General features: G+C 45.2%; 1 protein-coding gene across 5 annotated transcripts in view; it reads right to left on the reverse strand.

The window, feature by feature from the left end:
• Window positions 1–20715, reverse strand: part of LOC140196760 (electrogenic sodium bicarbonate cotransporter 1-like) — a 220145-nt gene that overhangs the window by 65463 nt on the left and 133967 nt on the right. For all 5 annotated transcript variants that reach the window (XM_072256490.1, XM_072256492.1, XM_072256489.1 and 2 more), the window contains one exon: window positions 1888–1970. In XM_072256490.1, the coding sequence (XP_072112591.1) occupies window positions 1888–1970 (83 nt within the window). The remainder of the gene's footprint in view (window positions 1–1887; window positions 1971–20715) is intronic.

A 20715-nucleotide genomic window follows, 5' to 3' on the forward strand; every position in this document is an offset into this window, starting at 1 on the left:
TAACCCTGTACATTTATAACCTTGTACATTTATAACCTGTACATTTATAACCATGTAGCCACAACCCATTGTTTTGTTGAGTCATTTTGAAATCCCCTCCAAAAATTGCAGCTGGGACTTTACTGAACGTGAGAGAGCAGAGTAAAGTCCCACAGTTCAGCACAGAACTGGCTGATACAGGCTCCTCCTGGGTGACAAGCCCTCTCCACCTTTCGTCTCCTTATCTCACTTGGGATAGTACCTCCACCTGATCCTGTAGCTGGAGTGACATACAGAATGCCAGCAGGGAGGTCCGTCTGGCTTTCCAGCCCAGTGTCTCGGACTACAGCTGTTCTGAGGCACACTGTGAGAAAGAGGTAGACTTAGGCATTTAAACACCCCCAGCAAGCCGGTCAGGATCAACTACCCAGGACAACTGGTGTCTGAAGTAAAATGTGCAGCTGCCATTCACAAACGCATAACAATCTGCACATATTTCAAAGGCTGGAACCTGTTAAATGGAGTCAATATCAAATATCAGTGAAGGGATGAAAGGGAGAGGTTCTGTCTCAGCTCTGTCTTCCGGCACAATCCCTTAAAAACCACCACTGCTCACACTGCAGTACAGGCTCATCGCTTCCTTCCATCCACTCCATGTTCATGGAGTCAGGAAGGCTAACAGTATTGCCAAGAACATCGACCACCCTAATGCCCATTCTCTTTTCTCTTGTCAATGTACCTTCACGGGCAGGAGCTTGAATGCTTAATGTCTAGCTTCTTTCCCACTGCTATCAGACTTCTGAACTCATGACCTCTTTCACATCCCTTTCCTGCTGGGGCTGCTATGTTTTCAAATCCTTAATTCTTATCTCGTCTGTTATTGTCAACTTAACATTTCCTTTTGCAAGACCTCACTTTGCACTAGCTGGGTTTGGAGGCTGGCCCCTCCCATCAGTGCTCGCTTGGTGGAAGACAAGCTGGATTGCATTCGTCTGCAGACTGGGCTTATTAGAGTTATAGAGAAGTGTCACACAGAAACATAGTACATAGAATAGTACAGCACATTACAGTCACAAGCCTCCAGTCAGAGAGGCAACCATCTACTACCACTCTCTGGTTTCTCCCAAAAAGCCAATGTCTAATCCAATTTATTACCTCATCCTGAATGCCAAACAACTGAACCTTCTTGACCAGCCTCACATGCAGGACCTTGTCAAACTAGTGAGGGAAAATGTCACAGCTGTTCTCTGTCAGAATGGACTGGAGAACTCAACTAGTGAGCATTATGGGTGGAACTGAGAAATAAGAAAGGTATGACCACAAATGTTGTTCTTGCACCATGGATCTACATACATGATACTCGGGATTTGGGCGGTATTTTTTTTTGTGTGGCTGTAGATTTACTTCTCTTATATGTGCTCTATGTGCCTTGTGCTGTGTGTGGCTGTTGGCACTGTGCTTTGCACCTTGGCCCCAGGATAACACTGTTTGGCTGTATTCATGTATGGCTGAATTACAATTAAACTTGAACTTGAAGTAGTATATTTTGCACCAATCTGTCACTGTACTTATTGTGGTATTTGTTATTACTATGCATACTCTTTACTCTGTAACCTTCATGCAGGTACGGAAATTCATTTCACCCCAATGAACTAATCTGAATCCGAATCTTCTGCCTGTGCCTGATCAATTGCGCCCCCTCCCCCCCATTCCCCTCTCTCGCACTTGTAAGAGCAGCCAGAGAATTTAATAGGTTCGATCTCCATTTACATCTGAATTTGTGGATTGCTCTGTGCTGTTTAGTAAGTTAAACTCCCCACAACATACCCCACACAGAGAAGGGACAAAAGGAACCTAGCCCCAGTGTCACGAGCTCCATCGCCGTGCCCCAGAATGATAAGCACTTACTCTGTGAATGGTGTCATTGTGTATCCTGGGAATGGCTGAAATCAGCGAGTCAGAGCTATTCCAAAGAAGGCTTGAATTCACACCTGCAGAACAGCATGAGAGAAAGGGTCAGTCAACTCAAGAAGAATTGAAGGAATGACCTCTCCCAGATTTGCCCGAGATGCTTTGCATACCTCAAGCATAACAGAAATCATTATTCACTTAATCAACACTAAAGGGACTGTCAGTCAAATATTCATCTTGCAGAGTGCTGATAAGACAGATTCTTAGCTGTTGTCACCACACGAGTCACGGTATTTTGGGTCATTCAAATTAAAGTTGTGACTGTTGCGTTTTGCCTGCCTCTGTCCAAGTTCCAGATACACCACTATACAGGGAGATCCTGAGGCAGAAACTAGGTGAGATGTTAAATTGTTCCCTCAGTTGTATGTGAAGTTTTCTCTGGGGTTCTGATCAACAATCTAGCCATCAACCAACATCATCTTCGGTTGTGAGAATCTGTGGTGTGCAAATTGCCTACCACTTTCCCTTCATTACAATAATGATTAATCAAATTATTTCATTAACTGGAGGGACATATGAATGTCCTCAGTCATAGGGGGTACAACCAACTGTTAACTCTTTTCTTATCAGAGGGGAAAGACATTGTCAGTGGTTACTGGTAGTTGACAGACAAGGTGCAGGTCCATGGGAACCAATTCCAAGTTGAGGGCTTCATTTGGACCCACCACAGTGAGCACGTTCCAAATCCTGACTGTGCAATATGTTGTGTTACCTCAATATGCCAGTAAGAAAAACTGTTGCTGCATATTTGGAAGCATCTGCTATCGTACAAAGACTTGGGTTATATTGGCAGGATTATCAACAAGGACAACCCTGTTAGAAAACAGAGAGTGCACTGGGGCATTATGCCCATCCCTTGGCATGCCAGCGGTCTAGACCGGAAGGCTTTCAACCTACTCGCTTCTCAATTACAGATTCGGGCTATGCACCAGGTTGTTTTATTTTTATGGACTTTGCTGCACACACAGAGTAGAGACCAGTGGAGTTCTGTACACACTCTTCCTAAACCCTGCCAGTCAGGTGTGAAACTTCAAATGAACATCAGGCTCAGGTTTGTTGGCATTGACTTCGTCATGATGTTTTGTGGCAGCAGTACAGTGCAGGCAGAACCATTGGTACAATAAACAGTTAGATAAATAATGCAAAAGAGGAATATATAACCATATAATCACATAACCATTACAGCACGGAAACAGGCCATCTCGGCCCTTCTAGTCCGTGCGGAACTCTTAGTCTCACCTAGTCCCATCGACCTGCACTCAGCCCATAACCCTCCATTCCTTTCCTGTCCATATAATGGTGAGATAGGGTCGGTAAGTTGAAGACCAGAGTAACTAGAGCTGGAAGCTCTCAGTGAAATCTTACCAAGTCAGGAAGATTCAATCCTCCCAGTATCCGATCCACTCAAAGAGTGCTCATTTGTTGACACTATGAGGGACAACTGACAGTTCCTGATAAATAAATAGGACCAACAGTGGGTGGTGAGGTTTACAATGAGCCTTGATTGTGCAGACATGGTAAAATTTTCTCCACCTTTTGAGTCCAAGGCAGCTCTACATCAGAGCAATTCAACCAGTCCTTCATCTTTGGATTACTGTCCAACTACAACTGAACCATGCATGCCTATTCAGATGGTCAAGGTGATGGTTCCATATTATATTGATGAGTAGAAACTCTGTTCCAGACATTTTCTTTTTCTTTCTTTCTCTCTCTCTCTCTTCACAGAGTCCCGCTTCACCAATAGACACACTGCCCCATAACAGACATCTTTTCGCGGAATACAGTATCTGCACCAAAGGTTGGTACCTTTGGTTATGTGGCAAATTGGTTTATTATTGTCACGTACTGGTGTCATCCCAATTGTTCACACCAATCTCTCCCTGCGCACCCCTTCCATTCTCTGCAGAAAGGAGATTCCCCTGAATTCCTCAATAGATTTATTAGTCACTGTCTTACATCTCAGGCTTCCTAAATATTGGTAAATTAAACTGATAAATTGGTAACTTGATTCACCATTGTCTTATGTACAATAAAACAGTGCAAGATTTTGTTTTGCATACCATCCACACAGTTCATTTCAACACATCAATACATTAAAGGAGTACAAGCTGAAATTAATAACAGAATGCCAAATGAAGTGTAGCAGTTTCAGAGAAAGTGCAGTGCAGGCAGACAATGAGCTACAAGCCATGATGGTGTAGACTGTCAGGTCAAAAGTCCACCTTATTGTACAATCGTCTGATAACAGTGGGTTCAAAGCTGTCCTTGAGCCTGGTGGTACATGCTTTCATATCTTCTGTCCAGTGGGAGATGTTGGGGAGAAGAGAGAGTGTCTGGAGTGGGTGTGATCTTACTGAGGCAGCAGGAAGTGCAGACAGAGTCCATGGAGGAGAGGCTGGTTTCTGTGATGTGCTGAGCTGTGTTATGTTGCCTTTGTTCAGTTTTATAGAGTAGCCCAGAGTCCCATGTTTAACCGGATAAGTTGGGACCAATATAAATTTGTTCATGAGTGGAGGTGAAGGAGAACCAATGACTGAGTTATGGCACAGAGAGCAGCCCTTCTCACGTGGACCTGAGCTTCACTCCCCAACACAGGGACCATTACTGACACACATTCCATAATTACCTTCACTGCAGGCAGCAACCAAGTTAGTTTTGAGCATGTAAAAATGTCAGTGGGTCTAAGACTTAATGACCATTCTACACTTAAAGCAAAAGACAGAAGAGGAGTGACTAGTTGGTTTATTTCAGTTCATCTACAGTCCAGAGATCACCATCACCACAGCTTCAAGCTTTTCCCAACTTGGAAACTAGCCAGAAACACGAAGTGGGTCATTTTTTGTCACACAGTGATCAATCAGATTGCAGGTCTCTCTGTGCACACTAATCAACCGCCTGTCAGTGCACATCATCCTAATCAGATTTTTAGTTTTCACATTTGATATTTAATTAAAAATCTAAAGCTGCCAAAGCTGGAAATAAAAAAAGACACAGGAATGCAAGAAATATTCAATAGTCCACAGATGTGTGTCTCTACATATATGCTACCTGACCTTTATGTTAATTTTAATAGTCAAGAACGTGGGAAACCCCCTCCAGTTTGACCTGCCAGTCAGCTAGAACCTGAATGACTTGTATCCCAACTCTCGGTCCTGTAAACTCTCTGACTCCATGAAAACTGAACAACCTCAGTTCTGAAATTTGAACAGCCACCCAAGAGCAGCTCTCCGGGAAGATCTGAGACACTCTCTGCCCTTGCTGCTAGGGGGAGCTTCCTGGCATCACCCTGAGCTCTGAGATTGTTCCACCTCTTTGCCTTGCATTCTCCCTCTCCTTCAGGAAGGAAGACCTTCTTGTAGGTTTACCCTCCATTATTTAGAGGAAGCATTTGGAAAAACAGGTTGAAAAATTACAGATGGAATTTAATCCAGACAAGTGTGAAGTGTAGCACTTTGGAAGGACAAATCAGCATAGGATTTACCTGGTGAACGGTAGGGCATTGAGGAGTGCAAAGAGATCCGGGAATACAAATCCATAATTCCTTGGAAGTGGTGTTACAGGTAGGGCTGTAGAGGGCTTTTGGCATACTAACCCTTATACTGTAAATTAAGAGTGTTTCATACAGGAGTTGGGTTGTTATATTAGACGGTCAGAGCTGTCTCTGTTTCCTGAGGAGACTGAGGTCCTTTAACATCTGCCGGACGATGCTGAGGATGTTCTACGAGTCTGTGGTGGCCAGTGCTATCATGTTTGCTGTTGTGTGCTGAGGCAGCAGGCTGAGGGTAGCAGACACCAACAGAATCAATGAACTCATCCGTAAGGCCAGTGATGCTGTGGGGATGGAACTGGACTCTCTCACGGTGGTGTCTGAAAAGAGGATGCTGTCTAAATTGCATGCCATCTTGGTCAATGTCTCCCATCCACTACATAATGTACTGGGTGGGCACAGGAGTACATTCAGCCAGAGACTCATTCCACCGGGATGCAACACAGAGCATCATAGGAAGTCATTCCTGCCCGTGGCCATCAAACTTTACAACTCTTCCCTTGGAGGGTCAGACACCCTGAGCCAATAGGCTGGTCCTGGACTTATTTCATAATTTACTGGCATAATTTACATATTACTATTTAACTATTTATGGTTTTACTACTATTTATTATTTATGGTGCAACTGTAACAAAAACCAATTTCCCCCGGGATCAATAAAGTATGACTATGACTATATGACTACTATTAAAGTTGTATAAAAGATTGGTGAGGCCAATTCAGGTCCCTATGTAGAATAGAGAAAATTAACAAGTATGTTATGTAATTACCTCATGGCTTTAAGGTAAGGGGTGGGAAGTTCAAGAGGGATATTAGAGGAAGGTTTTTTACTCAGAGAGTGTTTCGTGCGTGGAATGCACTGCCTGAGTCAGTGGTGGAGGCAGATACACTAGTGAAGTTTAAGACACTACTATACAGGTATATGGAGGAATTTAAGGTGGGGGCTTATATGGGAGGCAGGGTTTGAGGGTCGGCACAACATTGAGTGTGTGGAATGAGCTGCCAGTGGAAGTGATGGTTGTGGGTTCAATTTCAACATTTAAGAGAGATTTGGATAAGTACATGGATGGGAGGGGGATGGAAGGCTACGTTCCGGGTGTGGGTCAATGGGACTAGGCAGATAACAGATTGGCATGGACCACTTGGACCGAACAGCCTTTATCTGTGCTGGAGTGCTCTATAATTCTAAACCTCTATTTGTTTTAACCACCTTGATTAGATCAATCTCGCCAAAAGAACATAGACCTGATCAAGCAACACACATAAAAAATGCTGGTGAACACAGCATGCCGGGCAGCATCTCTAGGAAGAGGTACAGTCGGTGTTTCGGGCCGAGACCCTTCATCAGGACTAACTGAGAGAAGAGATAGTAAGAGATTTGAAAGTGGGAGGGGGAGGGGGAGGGGGAGATCCAAAATGATAGGAGAAGACAGGAGGGGGAGGGATGGAGCTAAAAGCTGGAATGTTGATTGGCAAAAGTGATACGAGGCTGGAGAAGGGAGGGTATCATGGGACGGGAGGCCAAAGGAGAAAGGGGGTGGGGGGGGGAGCCCAGAGGATGGGCAAGGAGTTATAGTGAGAGGGACAGAGGGAGAAAAAAAAAAGAAATAAACAAACAAACAAACAAACAAACAAGGGATGGGGTACAAAGGGGAGGTGGGGCATTAACGGAAGTTAGAGAAGTCAATGTTCATGCGATTAGGTTGGAGGAATTAAAATGTGTGGCCACTGGGAGATCCTGCTTTCTCTGGCGGACAGAGCGTAGGTGTTCAGCAAAGCGATCTCCCAGCCTGCGTCGGGTCTCGCCAATATATAGAAGGCCACATCAGGAGCAACGGACGCAGTCTATCACCCCAGCCGACTCACAGGTGAAGTGTCGTCTCACCTGGAAGGACTGTCTGGGGCCCTGAATGGTGGTAAAGGAGGAAGTGTAAGGGCATGTATAGCACTTGTTCTACTTACAAGGATAAGTGCCAGGAGGGAGATCGGTGGGAAGGCATGGGGAGGGAGCGAATGGACAAGGGAGTCGCGTAGGGAGCGATCCCTGCAGAAAGCAGAAGGGTGGGGGGAGGGAAAGATGTGCTTAGTGGTGGGATCCCGTTGGAGGTGGCCACACATTTTAATTCTACATCCCATTCCCATTCTGATATGTCTATCCACGGCCTCCTCTACTGTCAAGATGAAACCACACTCAGGTTGGAGGAACACCACCTTATATTCCGTCTGGGTAGCCTCCAACCTGATGGCATGAACGTTGACTTCTTTAACTTCCGCTAATGCCCCACCTCCCTTATTTATTTATTTTCTCTTTCTTTTTTCTCCCTCTGTCCCTCTCACTATATTCCTTGCCCATCCTCTGGGCTCCCCCCCACCTTTCTTTCTCCCTAGGCCTCCCGTCTCATGATCCTCTCCCTTCTTCAGCCTCGTATCCCTTTTGCCAATCAACTTTCCAGCTCTTGGCTCCATCCCTCCCCCTCCTGTCTTCTCCTATCATTTTGGATCTCCCCCTCCCACTTTCAAATCTCTTTCTATCTCTTCTTTCAGTTAGTCCTGACGAAGGGCCTCGGCCCAAAATGTCGACTGTACCTCTTCCTACAGATGCTGCCTGGCCTGCTGCATTCACCAGCATTTTTAATGTGCGTTGCTTGAATTTCCAGCATCTGCAGATTTCCTCGTGTTTTCGTATAGGCCTGATCAATGTAACTTATACTTAACCTTTGCAGAGAATAATCATTTTGTTGAACCTGACATGTATCAATCTGAACAGACACTTGTGTATGAACAGTGTGTTTAGCAAGAGGTGATTTCTCAGCACTCAGAAACAATTAGCAATGATCAGTCCTGATCAGCCCCTTCCCTCTACAGTCCTGACGAAGGGCTCTGGCCTGAAACGTCGACCGATCTTTTCCACGGATCCTGCCCGACCTGCTGAGTTCCTCCAGTGTGTTGTGAGTGTTGCTTTGACCCCAGCATCTGCAGATTATTTTGTGTTTAAATTCCTTCTCACCTTCTTAAATAGGGCAGTCCCTATTCTGAAACCATTTTCCCTAGTACAATACATCCCCACTGGAGGAAGCAGCTCCTCAGCATCCATCACATCAATCCCCCTCAGAATCTTTTAAATTGCAATGTATTAATCCAATCGGGTTACTCTATCATCACCTGCTCAATCTTTCATCTCAAAAGTCAGCCTAGTGAAGCTACTCTAAACCCCATTGCAAGTATATTTGTTCTCATTTAAGGTGAGCACAACTATACATGGCAGTTCAGATGCGTTCTCCCCACCGCCCTATACCGCCGAGGCAAGACTTCTCTATTTCTATATTCCACCACCAAGTGCCAAGAGGCACGATGGAGTGGAAGTGAGCAGAGAGCAGCACTAGCATGGACTAGATAGGTTAAACAGCCTCCTTCTGTGCTGTAAACTCTTTATAATTCAGGGATCAGCACGGTAACAGGAACCTTGTGTGAACACTGTCAAGGTCTTTGGTGAGGTGGAAGGGGCGGGCATAGTGGTGTGATTGGGACACATGGTGCACAAAGGTAGCCAATGAACTCATCGTCATGAGAAAGGCTTGTCCAATTAGTTATCGTCAGCAAGATTACAAGTGGACTTTGCTCACCCAAATTGTCGGGCAGCCTTCAGACTGAATGAGCCTCAACATTGTTTGCCAATGTTCTGGGGACTTGTCAACTTTAAAGAGGTTAAATTGCATTCATAATTCTTCTTAACAGTGAACAAGGAGAATTATTAATAGGGACTTCAGATCATTCCCACCTAGACATAATCTGCAACAATCTGCATTTATAAAACAAGACTAATGCAATGAAATTGTCGCTAGTAGTTTCATAAGGTTATTAAAGTAATAGAGTTACTAGATGTTCTGCATGGAAACATGCCTTACAATCCAAATTGCACATCAACCCCTCCTGGATTCTTTTGCTAAGCGCCTACATGAAGGGTAATTTACTATTCAGATTATTGCCACCTTGATGTTACTGTAGGTGGGAATGATCTGAAGTCCATTTTAATAATTCTCCTTGTTCAGTGTTAAGAAGAATTATGAACACATTTAACCTCTCTAAAGTTGACAAGTCGCCAGAACCTTGGCAAGCAACACTGAGGCTCATTCATCTTCGGGATATGCTGAAGGCCTCCAGCAGACACCCATGTGGGGGCAGGGAGAGCATGCTAACTCCACACAGACAGGACCCGATCGGGACAAGATCAAAGGTGCAAAAGAAATCTGCTGGCCATTTAGACATATCCAATAACAAGGCAATGATGTCAAGAAATGGTCAGGGCTGCTAAACCCTGGCTTGCCTAACCAGCAAAATGACCAAGTGTCCCAGACTTGGAAGGTTAACAGTTTCTTTATCCACTGATGCTGCCCGGACTGTTTCTGTTTCAGGTTTCTAACATCTGCAGTGTTTTTGATTTCGATACACAGAGTTGCTACGTTCTGAGCAGTCTTACTGAGCACCAGAAAAAAATACTCCCGGCATGTTCTCCCAGATTGCTTGGTTCACTCTGATGTCCAGAGGCTCACTGTCAGCAAATCATAGTTTGTCAAACAAAGCAGGGAAGGTGTGACCCTTGTTTCAAGAATCAATCCACCTCATCACAGCTATAACTTGGAAAACAACATTCTTCACAAGATACCTTAACAAAGAGTAAAACATCTCTTCATCTGTAGCTAATTTTTTTTTTACAGTGGTTCTCTAGGCAGACAGTGGAACTAAATTGAGAGGTCTGGCCTGAGAAATTAGCAGGTCAGACACTACAATGCTCTACTCTACTGAGACAAGACCACCTCCAACTTTTATTTAAAGTCTCCCAGAACACATCGGATTTCTGGAGAAGAGAGTCTGTCATCGCTTCTCTTTACACTGTACACAGAGTATACGTTTGTGGTTTTCTACTGCTGTAGACCATCCACTTTAAGGTTCGATGTGTGCATTCAGACGTCTGTTGTAACACATGGTTATCTGAGTTACCATCACCTTCCTGTCAGCTTGAACAAGTCTAGCCATTCTCCCCTGACCTCTCTCATTAACAAAGCATTTTTGCCCAGACCTGCAGCTCACTTTTTTTGATTTTTGCACCATTCTCTGTAAACTGTTGTGGGTGAAACTCCCAGGGCATCAGCAGCTTCTGAGACACTCAACCACTCCGTCTGGCACCAACAACCATTGCACAGTTAAAGGCACTTAGATCGCATTTCTTCCCTGTTCTGATGTTTGGTCTGAATCTTTTGACCATGTCTGCAAGCGCTGAGTTGCTGCCATATGATTGGTTGATTAGATATTTGTATTAACGAGCAGGTGTACCTAATAAAGTATGTCTTAGTTCATGGTATGAGCGTATTTGGGGTTCACTCCCTAATCATTCACTCTGGCCAAGGAAAATTTCTCTTTGACTACTTTTCCAATTCTCCTAAAAGCTACCTTCACGACTCAGCCTCCACTACCTCCCAGATCCTGACCTCTTCTGAAAACCTCCTCCTGCCTTCTTTGGTCCTTAAGCCATCAGGCCACGGGGGTGTAGCAGGTAGCACCATGTTTCACCGCTGTTCAATCCTGGTCTAAGGTCTGACTGTGCAGAGTTTGAGCGTTCTCCCTGTAACTGCTTGTGTTTCCCATATCGCAATGGCCACCTGGAAGGTTAACTGGCCACTGTAAGTTATCCCTATCAAAGCAAAGTGGAAAAATAGTCAATGGGGACTTGATAGTCATGAGAAGAAGTATAAGTTGCAGCTCAAAGGGAGGGTTGGACAGGCATTGAAAGGGAAAGGGAATGCTGGGAGCTGGCACGAAGTGATGGACCAAGTGGCCTCCACCTCTGCTGCCTGCTTATTAGAACGTTTCTATCTCAACCAAACTCCTCCTCATTCTGATCTCCCTTTAACCTGGTCTGCTCCTGAGAGAGCAACCCTGACTTCTCCAGCCTCCGGGCATCTGCTCCAATTAATCTCCTTGACAATGGGATCTGTTTGTATGCACAGCCTGATAGTCCGGTATCGGACTCATTTATTCGCCAGCAATGTGAGCGAGGGGTCCAGATGCAAGTGGGATGTGTGGCCTGAGCTGAACGGTGGGCTCCAGAGTGTGGGCTGAGTGAGTGAGCATCCACATCTCCCACTCCCTTTAGCTCATCGGGTTCACTAGAAAATTCATAACGTGTAATAAGTGAAGTAAAGGTGCGTATGAGTATTAATATCCAATAGTCCATGACAGGGTAGTGATTAGTGGGACACTATTACAGCTAGGGGCATTGGAGTTTGAACTTCAATCCTGGTGTCCTCTCTGAGGAGTCCGTACACCCTCCCCATGGAATGTGTGGGTTTTCTCTGGGTCCTCCTGTTTCCTCCCACAGTCCGAAGATGTATTGATTAGGTTCATTGGTCATTGTGAACCATCCTGTGATCAGGGTTGTCGGGAGTTGCAAGGTGGTGCAGACTGAAAGGCCTATTCTGCACTGTATCTCTACATAGGTCCAGAAACTCAGCCAGTCCTGAAGGTGCTGGATTATTGGAGTTTTACTGTATATGCCCCTAAAAGAGTTGGCCCAGAAATGGATACAAGACTCCAGCAAGGGTTTCACAAAGATTCATGTGCTTCCATAATCCATAATCATTGACCTTCATGCTGTTTCCAAATTTGAAATGAAAACATGTGGCAAAAATAAAAAAATTAATGCAATTCTTTCAGGCTTTAACTGCATAGAATCTGTGCTTTAACTGAGCTAACTGAATTTTGAGAGTGAACACTGCCAGCAATTCACAACGTACAAGATAACACAGGTAACACAATGCAAACCACAGCACACACACCTGTCAAGTTTATCTCCACACAAGCAATGCCCAGATTGAGCAAGATCCAGCCTGGCTGGAACCTAGTGCGAGGAATACACTTTCTGGAAAGACTTTTTGTTGTTAGTGGCATAGTTCTGGGAAGTATACATGAACGAACACCTTGATGTCTACGTACACTGAATTGGCTGAGCACAATGGCAACTGGTTGATAAGAGCACTTGGGTGCATTAATCAAAGCTCAGACCAGTGGTTCTCAATTTTTTTCTGCACGTGGCCCACTTGAGACTTTCATTTAACTCTGTCCTCACCGTGTGCAGCCTCCATTAGTTGCTAAAGTTTGCTTTGGTTAAGTGTACTAATTATTCTAATATGTGAGCACATGGCCAAGTGGCTAAGGCATTGGACTAGCGACCTGAAGGTCGTGAGCTCAAGCCCCAGCCGTGAGAACGTGTTGTGTCCTTGAGCAAGGCACTTAACCACACAGTGCTCTGCGACGACACTGGTGCCAAGCTGTATGGGTCCTAATGCCCTTCCCTTTGACAACATTGGTGTCGTGGAGAGAGGAGACTTGCAGCATGGGCAACTGCTGGTCTTCCATACAACCTTGCCCAGGCCTCCAGACCTGCGCCTTGAAGACTTTCCAGGTGCAGATCCATGGTCTCGCAAGACTAACAGATGGCTTTTATTCTAATATACAGTCAATATTTGGAAGTCATGTCACGCTTGACTCAGTGGAAGGCAAACAGAAGAAGCCTCTTGCTGCATCTCTCTCTCTCTCTCTCTATATATATATATATATATATATATATATAACCAACCCATAGGATGATGATGGTTCTTTCCAGTCAGTTAGTGGGGTGGTACCCCACTCCTCAGAAAGGAACAACGTGTGCGTGGATGGATTTTAGGTGAGTAGGGGGTTGCACAGGTCCAGACCCACCCTCTCGACATCCCCTCCCGGATCCAGCGGCATGGTGGGGTCCAAGACGGCTGGGGGAAGTTCTGTTGCAGTGAATGGCCAGACCAAGCTTCGATGCAAGGGATGCCCTTTCCGCGCTTCACGGCAAGCGTTTACTAGATGGCCGTTGACCCTACGAGAGGGTTCATTTGCCCTTTGACAGGTCTTGTTTTTCATCCTGCAGGGTGTCTAGCCACCCTCCTCACCAGGCAAGCCTGGTGAGGGAGCTGGTTTAGTCACTGACCACCTGACCATGTGACAGGTAGTCCTGGGTTACTTGGTACCAGTAGCACTCAGACGAGTGGCTCTTGCTGTGTACTCGCTGACTGGCCTCACTACAGATAGCCCCACCCAACCTGCAGTTTGCGATTTGGTGGTGGATGAGGAATGGGACGTGTTCCCGCGCGCGTGCACACACACACACACACTAATTGTTTTACTTCCTCGTTTGCATCATTTGGCATATTCTTCCCATTCATTTTATTCAGTTCCAAATTAATGATATATTTTCATTTTTTTTATTGATATATTTCAATAAAACAGTAAGCTTATCATGGCCCGTTCAGGAACTCATGTGGCCCAGTTTCTTGTTTTTTTTTTACTTGTGGCCCCTATGAAATGCAGCATGGCCTCCATTGAGTACCACTGGCTTAGAACATGAAAGCAAAGATATGCCAGGAGATTCCCCTGCCTGGGGCATCTGGAACCAGAGATCAGAGTCTCCAAGATAAATGATCTTCCATTCAGGGCTGGAATATAAATCACTGGGAAAATCCCACCTGCTGAAAATCTTTCATAATAGTCATAGTCATACTTTATTGATCCCGGGGGAAATTGGGGGAAAGACCATAAGATATAGGAGCAGCAGCAAGCCATTTGACCCATTGAGTCTGCTCCGCCATTCAATCATGAGCTGATCCAGTTCTTCCAGTCATCCCCAACGCCCTGGAGTGATCCACGGAACAATGTGGAATGTGCTCCTGGGAACAACGATGCGGGTTGATTCCAAAACCAGTTTCTAAAAGGGATTTGGACTGTGCCTGAAGATGATCAAAGTGCGGGGGTACAGACAAGTTAAAGACTGAGCACAAGTCACATGAGTAGCTGTCTTCAAAAATATCTAATCTGATATTTAAATTGAATAGGGCCAGAAAGATAATGTTGAAGGGATGGAGATATGAGGGGAGCTGGGAATCAAAGCAGAAGAAAGAGAGACAGAGAAATAAAGAGGGGGCAAGGTGGGGGCAGCGGCGGGGTGGTCAGAGGGGGACAGTTCCAGAGATCAGGCTAATATGCTTTCCTTCATGTCACCTCACACTATGATGGTGAGCTTCTAACCTGTTATCCAACATCCTAGAAATGACTGATGGAGGAATTTTGTTTTAGTTCTATTGACTTTTATGTCATTACTTCAATTTATCTATAGCCACAATTTTGAGATAAGGTCCTGTTCCAATGTTCTGCACGTGGGAGCGGCAGGAAATAAATAACTCCTTCCAAAACCCACACGATCTATGAAAGCAAATAGAGATGAACAGGGACGGGGGGGGTCATCCAGCCCACGTGTCTGCTGTCCATACGAGATTATCCGTTCCTGTAAATTTCCTGTCTGACCCCTTATTCGTCAATCCTTCTAATGTTCAGGAATTAATTGATCTGTTTTCAATCAGCTCAATTGAAGACTGAGCTGCCACAGTCTTCTGGGGCAGAGAATTTCAAAGACTCAACCCCCTCAGGAGAGCTCAGAAGAGGAATTTGTTGGGTCTGGGGGCATTTGGACTGTGCTCTGTAACTTCTCTACCCTGCATGCCTCTGAGGGCTTGGAATGGACTGTGAATGGGGGAGAGAGAGGCACAACATGAATATTAGTTTTTCCAGGATCCAGTCTGGTGTATGGAGAGTAATCAGCAGTAGGGATGCCATTTATTCTGAAAGGCAAGGTCATGGCTCAGTGGATAAACCCCCTAATCTCATAGGTCTCCTTCCTGAACAGCAGCCCATAACAGAATCTGCAATTTGACTGTCTTGGAAGTACTCTGGGAGGTCCCTCGGTTCCACGAGATGTCAGGTACGCTTTCCAACATCTTTCTCCCACTACACACACTGTTGACCCACAGGCTTCCCCCACCACCATTTGGTTCTGGTTCTATCTGTCATTCTCCTCTCCCCTAATGGTCCCCATGACTATATCCTTTACTTATCAGAGTCCGGCACTGGAAGCCCTTTGTGTTTCTGCTCATCTCCCTCCAACCGCTGTCTCTGCTTTTTGCATTCCCTTCTCCACACCCCACCCCACCTGTCTCACAGCTCTGGCCTCTCTTGCTCTCTCTGTGTTTTATTTATAACTACAACACGGTAACAGTTCCTCCCAGCCCATGAGCCCCCGCTTCCATTTACACCCACGTGACGACTAACCCGCACGTCTTTGGAATGTGGAAGGAAACAGGAGTACCTGGAGGAAACTCACATGGTCCAGGGGAGAATGTACACAGACCTTACAGACAGTGGCAGAACTGAACCTGGGTCATTGGTGCAGTGACAGTATTACGCTACCATACTGCCCCTAACCCTAACCTCTCCTCCTATGGTTGGAAAGGGCAATGATTTCCTCTGGCAGGGAGAGTGTGGAATCCTGAGAAAAAGGAGCAGGGTAACATTAGGATCATGTCCAGAAGCAGTTCCCACTATCCTCAAGCGCACCAGGATATCCCCCCCACCCAGCCCGCTGACACCACGGGGCAGATCAAGATCAGTGGGTCTTACTGCAGTAAAGATAGGCAAGTAAACAGAGAGTATCCAAGCTGAGTGCCGAATGGCCTCTGTGACCCTGGCAATGGACAGCCCAAACCGAGCAGTCTGGCACCCTGCTGGGGAACAGTAAGTGTTGAGACACTGTGTGATCAGTCAGACTGGGAAAGAGCTGGAGGAAACGATGGATCAGTGGGGTGAGTGATCACGCCCTAGAAAGTCAAGGTTTTGCCAGTGCCTGGAGACAGAATGAATCACCTTCCCACTAAAAGTGATTTGTTTCCGTGCATTCTCGAGCCGTGTATTGCTGATTGATATCAGTCTGAAACTGGCAGGTTTTCACACACACTCTCAGAACTGGGCAGTCAGTGACCCACCTCACCCTCTACAACCCAGATCCCATTACTTTAGTCCAAGATTTATGACTTATTCACAAGTTAGGGCAGGGAAGGTTGGAAACTCCGGACTTTTCTCAGCACAGAGTTCCTGTTCGTTAGAGGCTTAACCCAGCTGTATGACATGATATTTCTCGGGATACTGGGATCAGTGGGAGAGTGGGGCAGTGGGTGCAAGGACTGGGCAACTCAGAAACCTGGATGGCAGGTGGTCAGACAAAATAGGCTGATGGGAATCAAGAAAAGCAGCAGACAGGAGAAAATGGGAATGCCCTGACACAGCAGACTGTGGTATCCGGAAATGACTGGCCAACAGGAACCTTCAAAAGGAAAACGCGTTAAATGCTGGGAGAAAAATGTGCAGGGCTGCAGAGAAAGACTGACTCAGCCCATCAAAGAGTTAGTATAGGCATGCTGGGTTGAATGGCCTTCCCTAATGATGTGATGATCCATAAACTTATGTCCCTAGTCCAGTCTAATCCATTTCCCCTCAGGTATTAATACAGGATGCACTGCTAAATCTCACTGACTCCTTAGACAGCAGATTCCAAACCCAACTCCTCTACCAGCCAGAAGGACAAGGGCAGCAAAAGCACAGGGAACTCCAGCAACTGGAGTTTGCCCACTCTGCCACACACCATCCTGGCATGGAAATATATCAATATTCCTTCACTGCCCCCGGGGGACAATACTGGAACTCTCTCCGTGGCAGCATTAGCTGGCATCTGCTCTGCCTGAGTCCACAGGAAACCACAGACTTGGGGACACATCTCAGCACATCATGGAATGCAGCCTCCTCTCCATGGATTCTGTCTGTACTTCTCTCACTGCCTCAGTAAAGTGGCCAGCTAAGTCAAAGATACCACCTACCCCAAACATTCCCTTGTCTGCCCCACCTCCCACCCATCAAATATAAGATCCAAAAAGATTGAAAGCATGTACCACCAGGATTAAGGACAGCCTCAATTCTGCTTTTATAAGACTATCAAATGGTCACCAAGTACAATAAGATGAATGTCAAACCTCACCATCTTCCTCATGTAACACCCTGGGAAAGGTTTCACAGCTAGCATAATGGTCTTTCTGTACAAGCAATGTTTGGGTTATGATTAGAGATAACAGGGGCTTTGGAATGTGAGCCATCTAATGAAGGGAGTGTGTTATTCGCGTTGTGTGTGTGTGCTGGGTCTCGGTTTCGGCGGGAGATGAAGGGAGGAGATGCCGGAGAGAAGAGGTCGTAGGACTTGACCCAGAACAGGGTCATGATCCAACAAAGACCTGGGAGATCGAAGGAGGATCGGCAAAGGGGAAACCATGAGCTCCAACTTGTGCACCTTAGACTGTTTCATTAAAACGGGCCATTTTCTTTTTTTTTATGCTTTTTCTTTACTAAGCCCTTTAGTCAAGTTAAGAATTATAAAGCTAAATCGTGTATTTGTATGCGGTGTACCGTCTGTTATTTTCTGGTACTGATTTGTAACGGGGAAACAAATCACGCAGCATGCACACAAACAGGGGTATTGGAGTAGACTTACACCTCAATCTCACACTTTTGGCAGGTCCAGAGATGGTCTTCCCTAGACTTACGCAGACGACAGAACCAGAGTGTGTCACTCATTACGGCTTGCATCTGATTGCCTATCTGCACATCACTTTCTCTGTAACTGAACTACTCTAGTCTGCAACACACACAAAAAATGCTGATGAAGGCAGCAAGCCAGGCAGCATCTCTTGGAAGAGGTACAGTCGACGTTTCGGGCCGAGACCCTTCGTCAGGACTAACTGAAAGCTTAGCTCTTCTTTCATTAAAGAATGCCAACTTTTATATGTGTTGCTTGAAATTCCAGCATCTGCAGATTTCCTCATGTTTACTCTAGTCTGCATTCTGTTATCGTTTTCCCTTGCACTACCTCAATGCACAGATGGGATAAAATAATCTGTATGAATGGCATGCAAAACAAAGCTTTCCCCACTGAACCTGGGAGAGTCCAAGACTGGAGGATCCAATCTCAGAACAGAGGGGCGTCCTTTTAGAAAGGAGGTGAGGAGGAATTTCTTTAGCCAGAGAGCAGTGAACCTGTGGGATTCTTTGCCATAGGCAGCTGTGGAGGACAAGTCTTTATGTATACTTAAGGCAGAGGTTGATAGATTCTTGACTGGTCAGGCCATGAGGGGATACGGGGAGAAGGCAGGACACTGGGGCTGAGAGGATAATTGGATCAGGTGTAATAAAATGGCACAGCAGACTCGATGGGCCAAATGGCATAATTCTGCTCCTATATCTCATGGTCTTATCTCGGTACACGTGGCAACAATAAACCAGATTACCAATTTGCGGGTAGACCCATACCTAAAGGACAGCAGCAGTTCAAAAAGGCAGCTTACCATCACCTTTCTCAAGGGCAACGATGGATGGGCGTTAAATGCTGGCTCTGCCTGCAAAGCCCATGCCCCTTGAATAAGTGAAAATACAACAGTCCCACCATCTCAGGTGAATCTTCACTGCATGCTCTCTATAGCAGGGAGGTGAGGAGACCAAAACTGTACACGTTATTCCAGGTGGAGTCTCACTACACATCTCTGGCACTCACTTCACTTCAAGTAAATCACTCTTTGACATTCTACATCAATGTTGTAATGCAGGAGGACTGAAGTTCAATTTGTGTATAGCAAGCTCCCACAGACAATGAGGGTCTGTTTCTTCAAAGCACTGACAAACATTTCTCACTGCCTTAGTAAAGCACCCAGCATACTGTTACCATCAGGAATGAGGCACAGAAGCCTAAAGCACACACTCAGCAATTCAGGAATAGCTTCTTCCTCTCTGCCATCCGATTTCTAAATGGACATTACCTCATTACTTTTTTATTTCTGCTTTTTGCACTACTGATTTTAATTTAACTATTCAATAGTCACATATATACTTAATGGACCTCAGTTTTTTTCCTCTATATTTATTTATTATGTATGTCACTGTACTGTTGCCATAGGTTAACAAATATCACGACATATGCTGGTGATATTGAACCTGATTCTGATAATTAAAGATCCACCCACCTTGGATGTTTGCGACTCTCCCCTCTTCCACGGGGCAGAAGATGCATAAACAAACAGCACATACTGCCAGCCTCAAGCACAGCTTCTACTTTGTATCAGAGAATGATTTAATAGTCTTAAAAAGCAATCACATGAACTCATGACCTCACAATCTACCTCATTATGGCCTTACACCTTATTGTTTACCTGCACTGCACATTCTCTGTAGCTGGTGCACTTTATTCCCCATTGTTATTGTTTTAGCTTGTCCTACCTCAATGCACTGTGTAATGATTTGATCTTTATGAACAGCTTGCAAGTCAAACTTTTCACTGTATCATGGTATATGTGACAATAAATAAACTAGTTCTAATTGCAATTCCACAGGGGAAGAACACTGCTCTTCCTTGAAGCAGGTACCCCAGGATACCATACATCTCCCTGAGAATAGACTCGGGCTTCAATGGTGCAATGGCTTTTCAATATTTGTGTCTGTAAAACCTCTCCTGAACCTTTATGCTCTTCGTTTTTGAGCCACAATGACAACTGATTGTTAATTATGTTTGCCTGGTCTCTCTCAGAACAAGAGTTTAGAACAGTGGGTTGTGGAGCCAAACAGGGAGCACGTTTCACTAGACTTGGTATTGTGCAACTGGACAGGATGAATTGATAACTTTATTGTGAAGGCATCTCTAGGTAACAGACAGAAATAAAACGACAGAATTTTGCATTCTGTCTGGGGAAGAATCCATTCAAGACAAGTATTTAGAATTAAATAAAGACAACAATGAGGACAAGAGATGAAGTTAACTGGCAAACTAAGTTCAGGAATGATTCAAATGAGATGTAGATAATATAGACATTCAGCCCAAATACCACACCAACCAACAACTACCCCAAGATTCTACCCCATACCCACACACTGGGGGCAACTTACAGGAGCTAACTAACCCACCAAGTCAGACATCTTTGGGATGTGGGAGGAAATCAGAGTATGTGGGGGAAACTCACACGGTCACAGGGAGAACATGCAAACCGCACACAGATTAAAACTGAACCTGCACCTCACAGTGCAGCACTTAGGAGGATATTTCAGAATACACAAATAAATACACTCCTATGAGAAAGAAAATTTTCAAAAGCAGGATTCACCTGCAACCCTGAGATCCATTTTCTTATGGACATACTCAACAAATCTATGGAATAATAACTACAACAGAATCACCCAAGCAGGGTTTTCAACCAGACAGCAGAAGACAACAAACT

This window comes from Mobula birostris, chromosome 4 (genome assembly GCF_030028105.1).
Source record: "Mobula birostris isolate sMobBir1 chromosome 4, sMobBir1.hap1, whole genome shotgun sequence".
In the NCBI taxonomy this organism is placed as follows: domain Eukaryota; kingdom Metazoa; phylum Chordata; class Chondrichthyes; order Myliobatiformes; family Myliobatidae; genus Mobula; species Mobula birostris.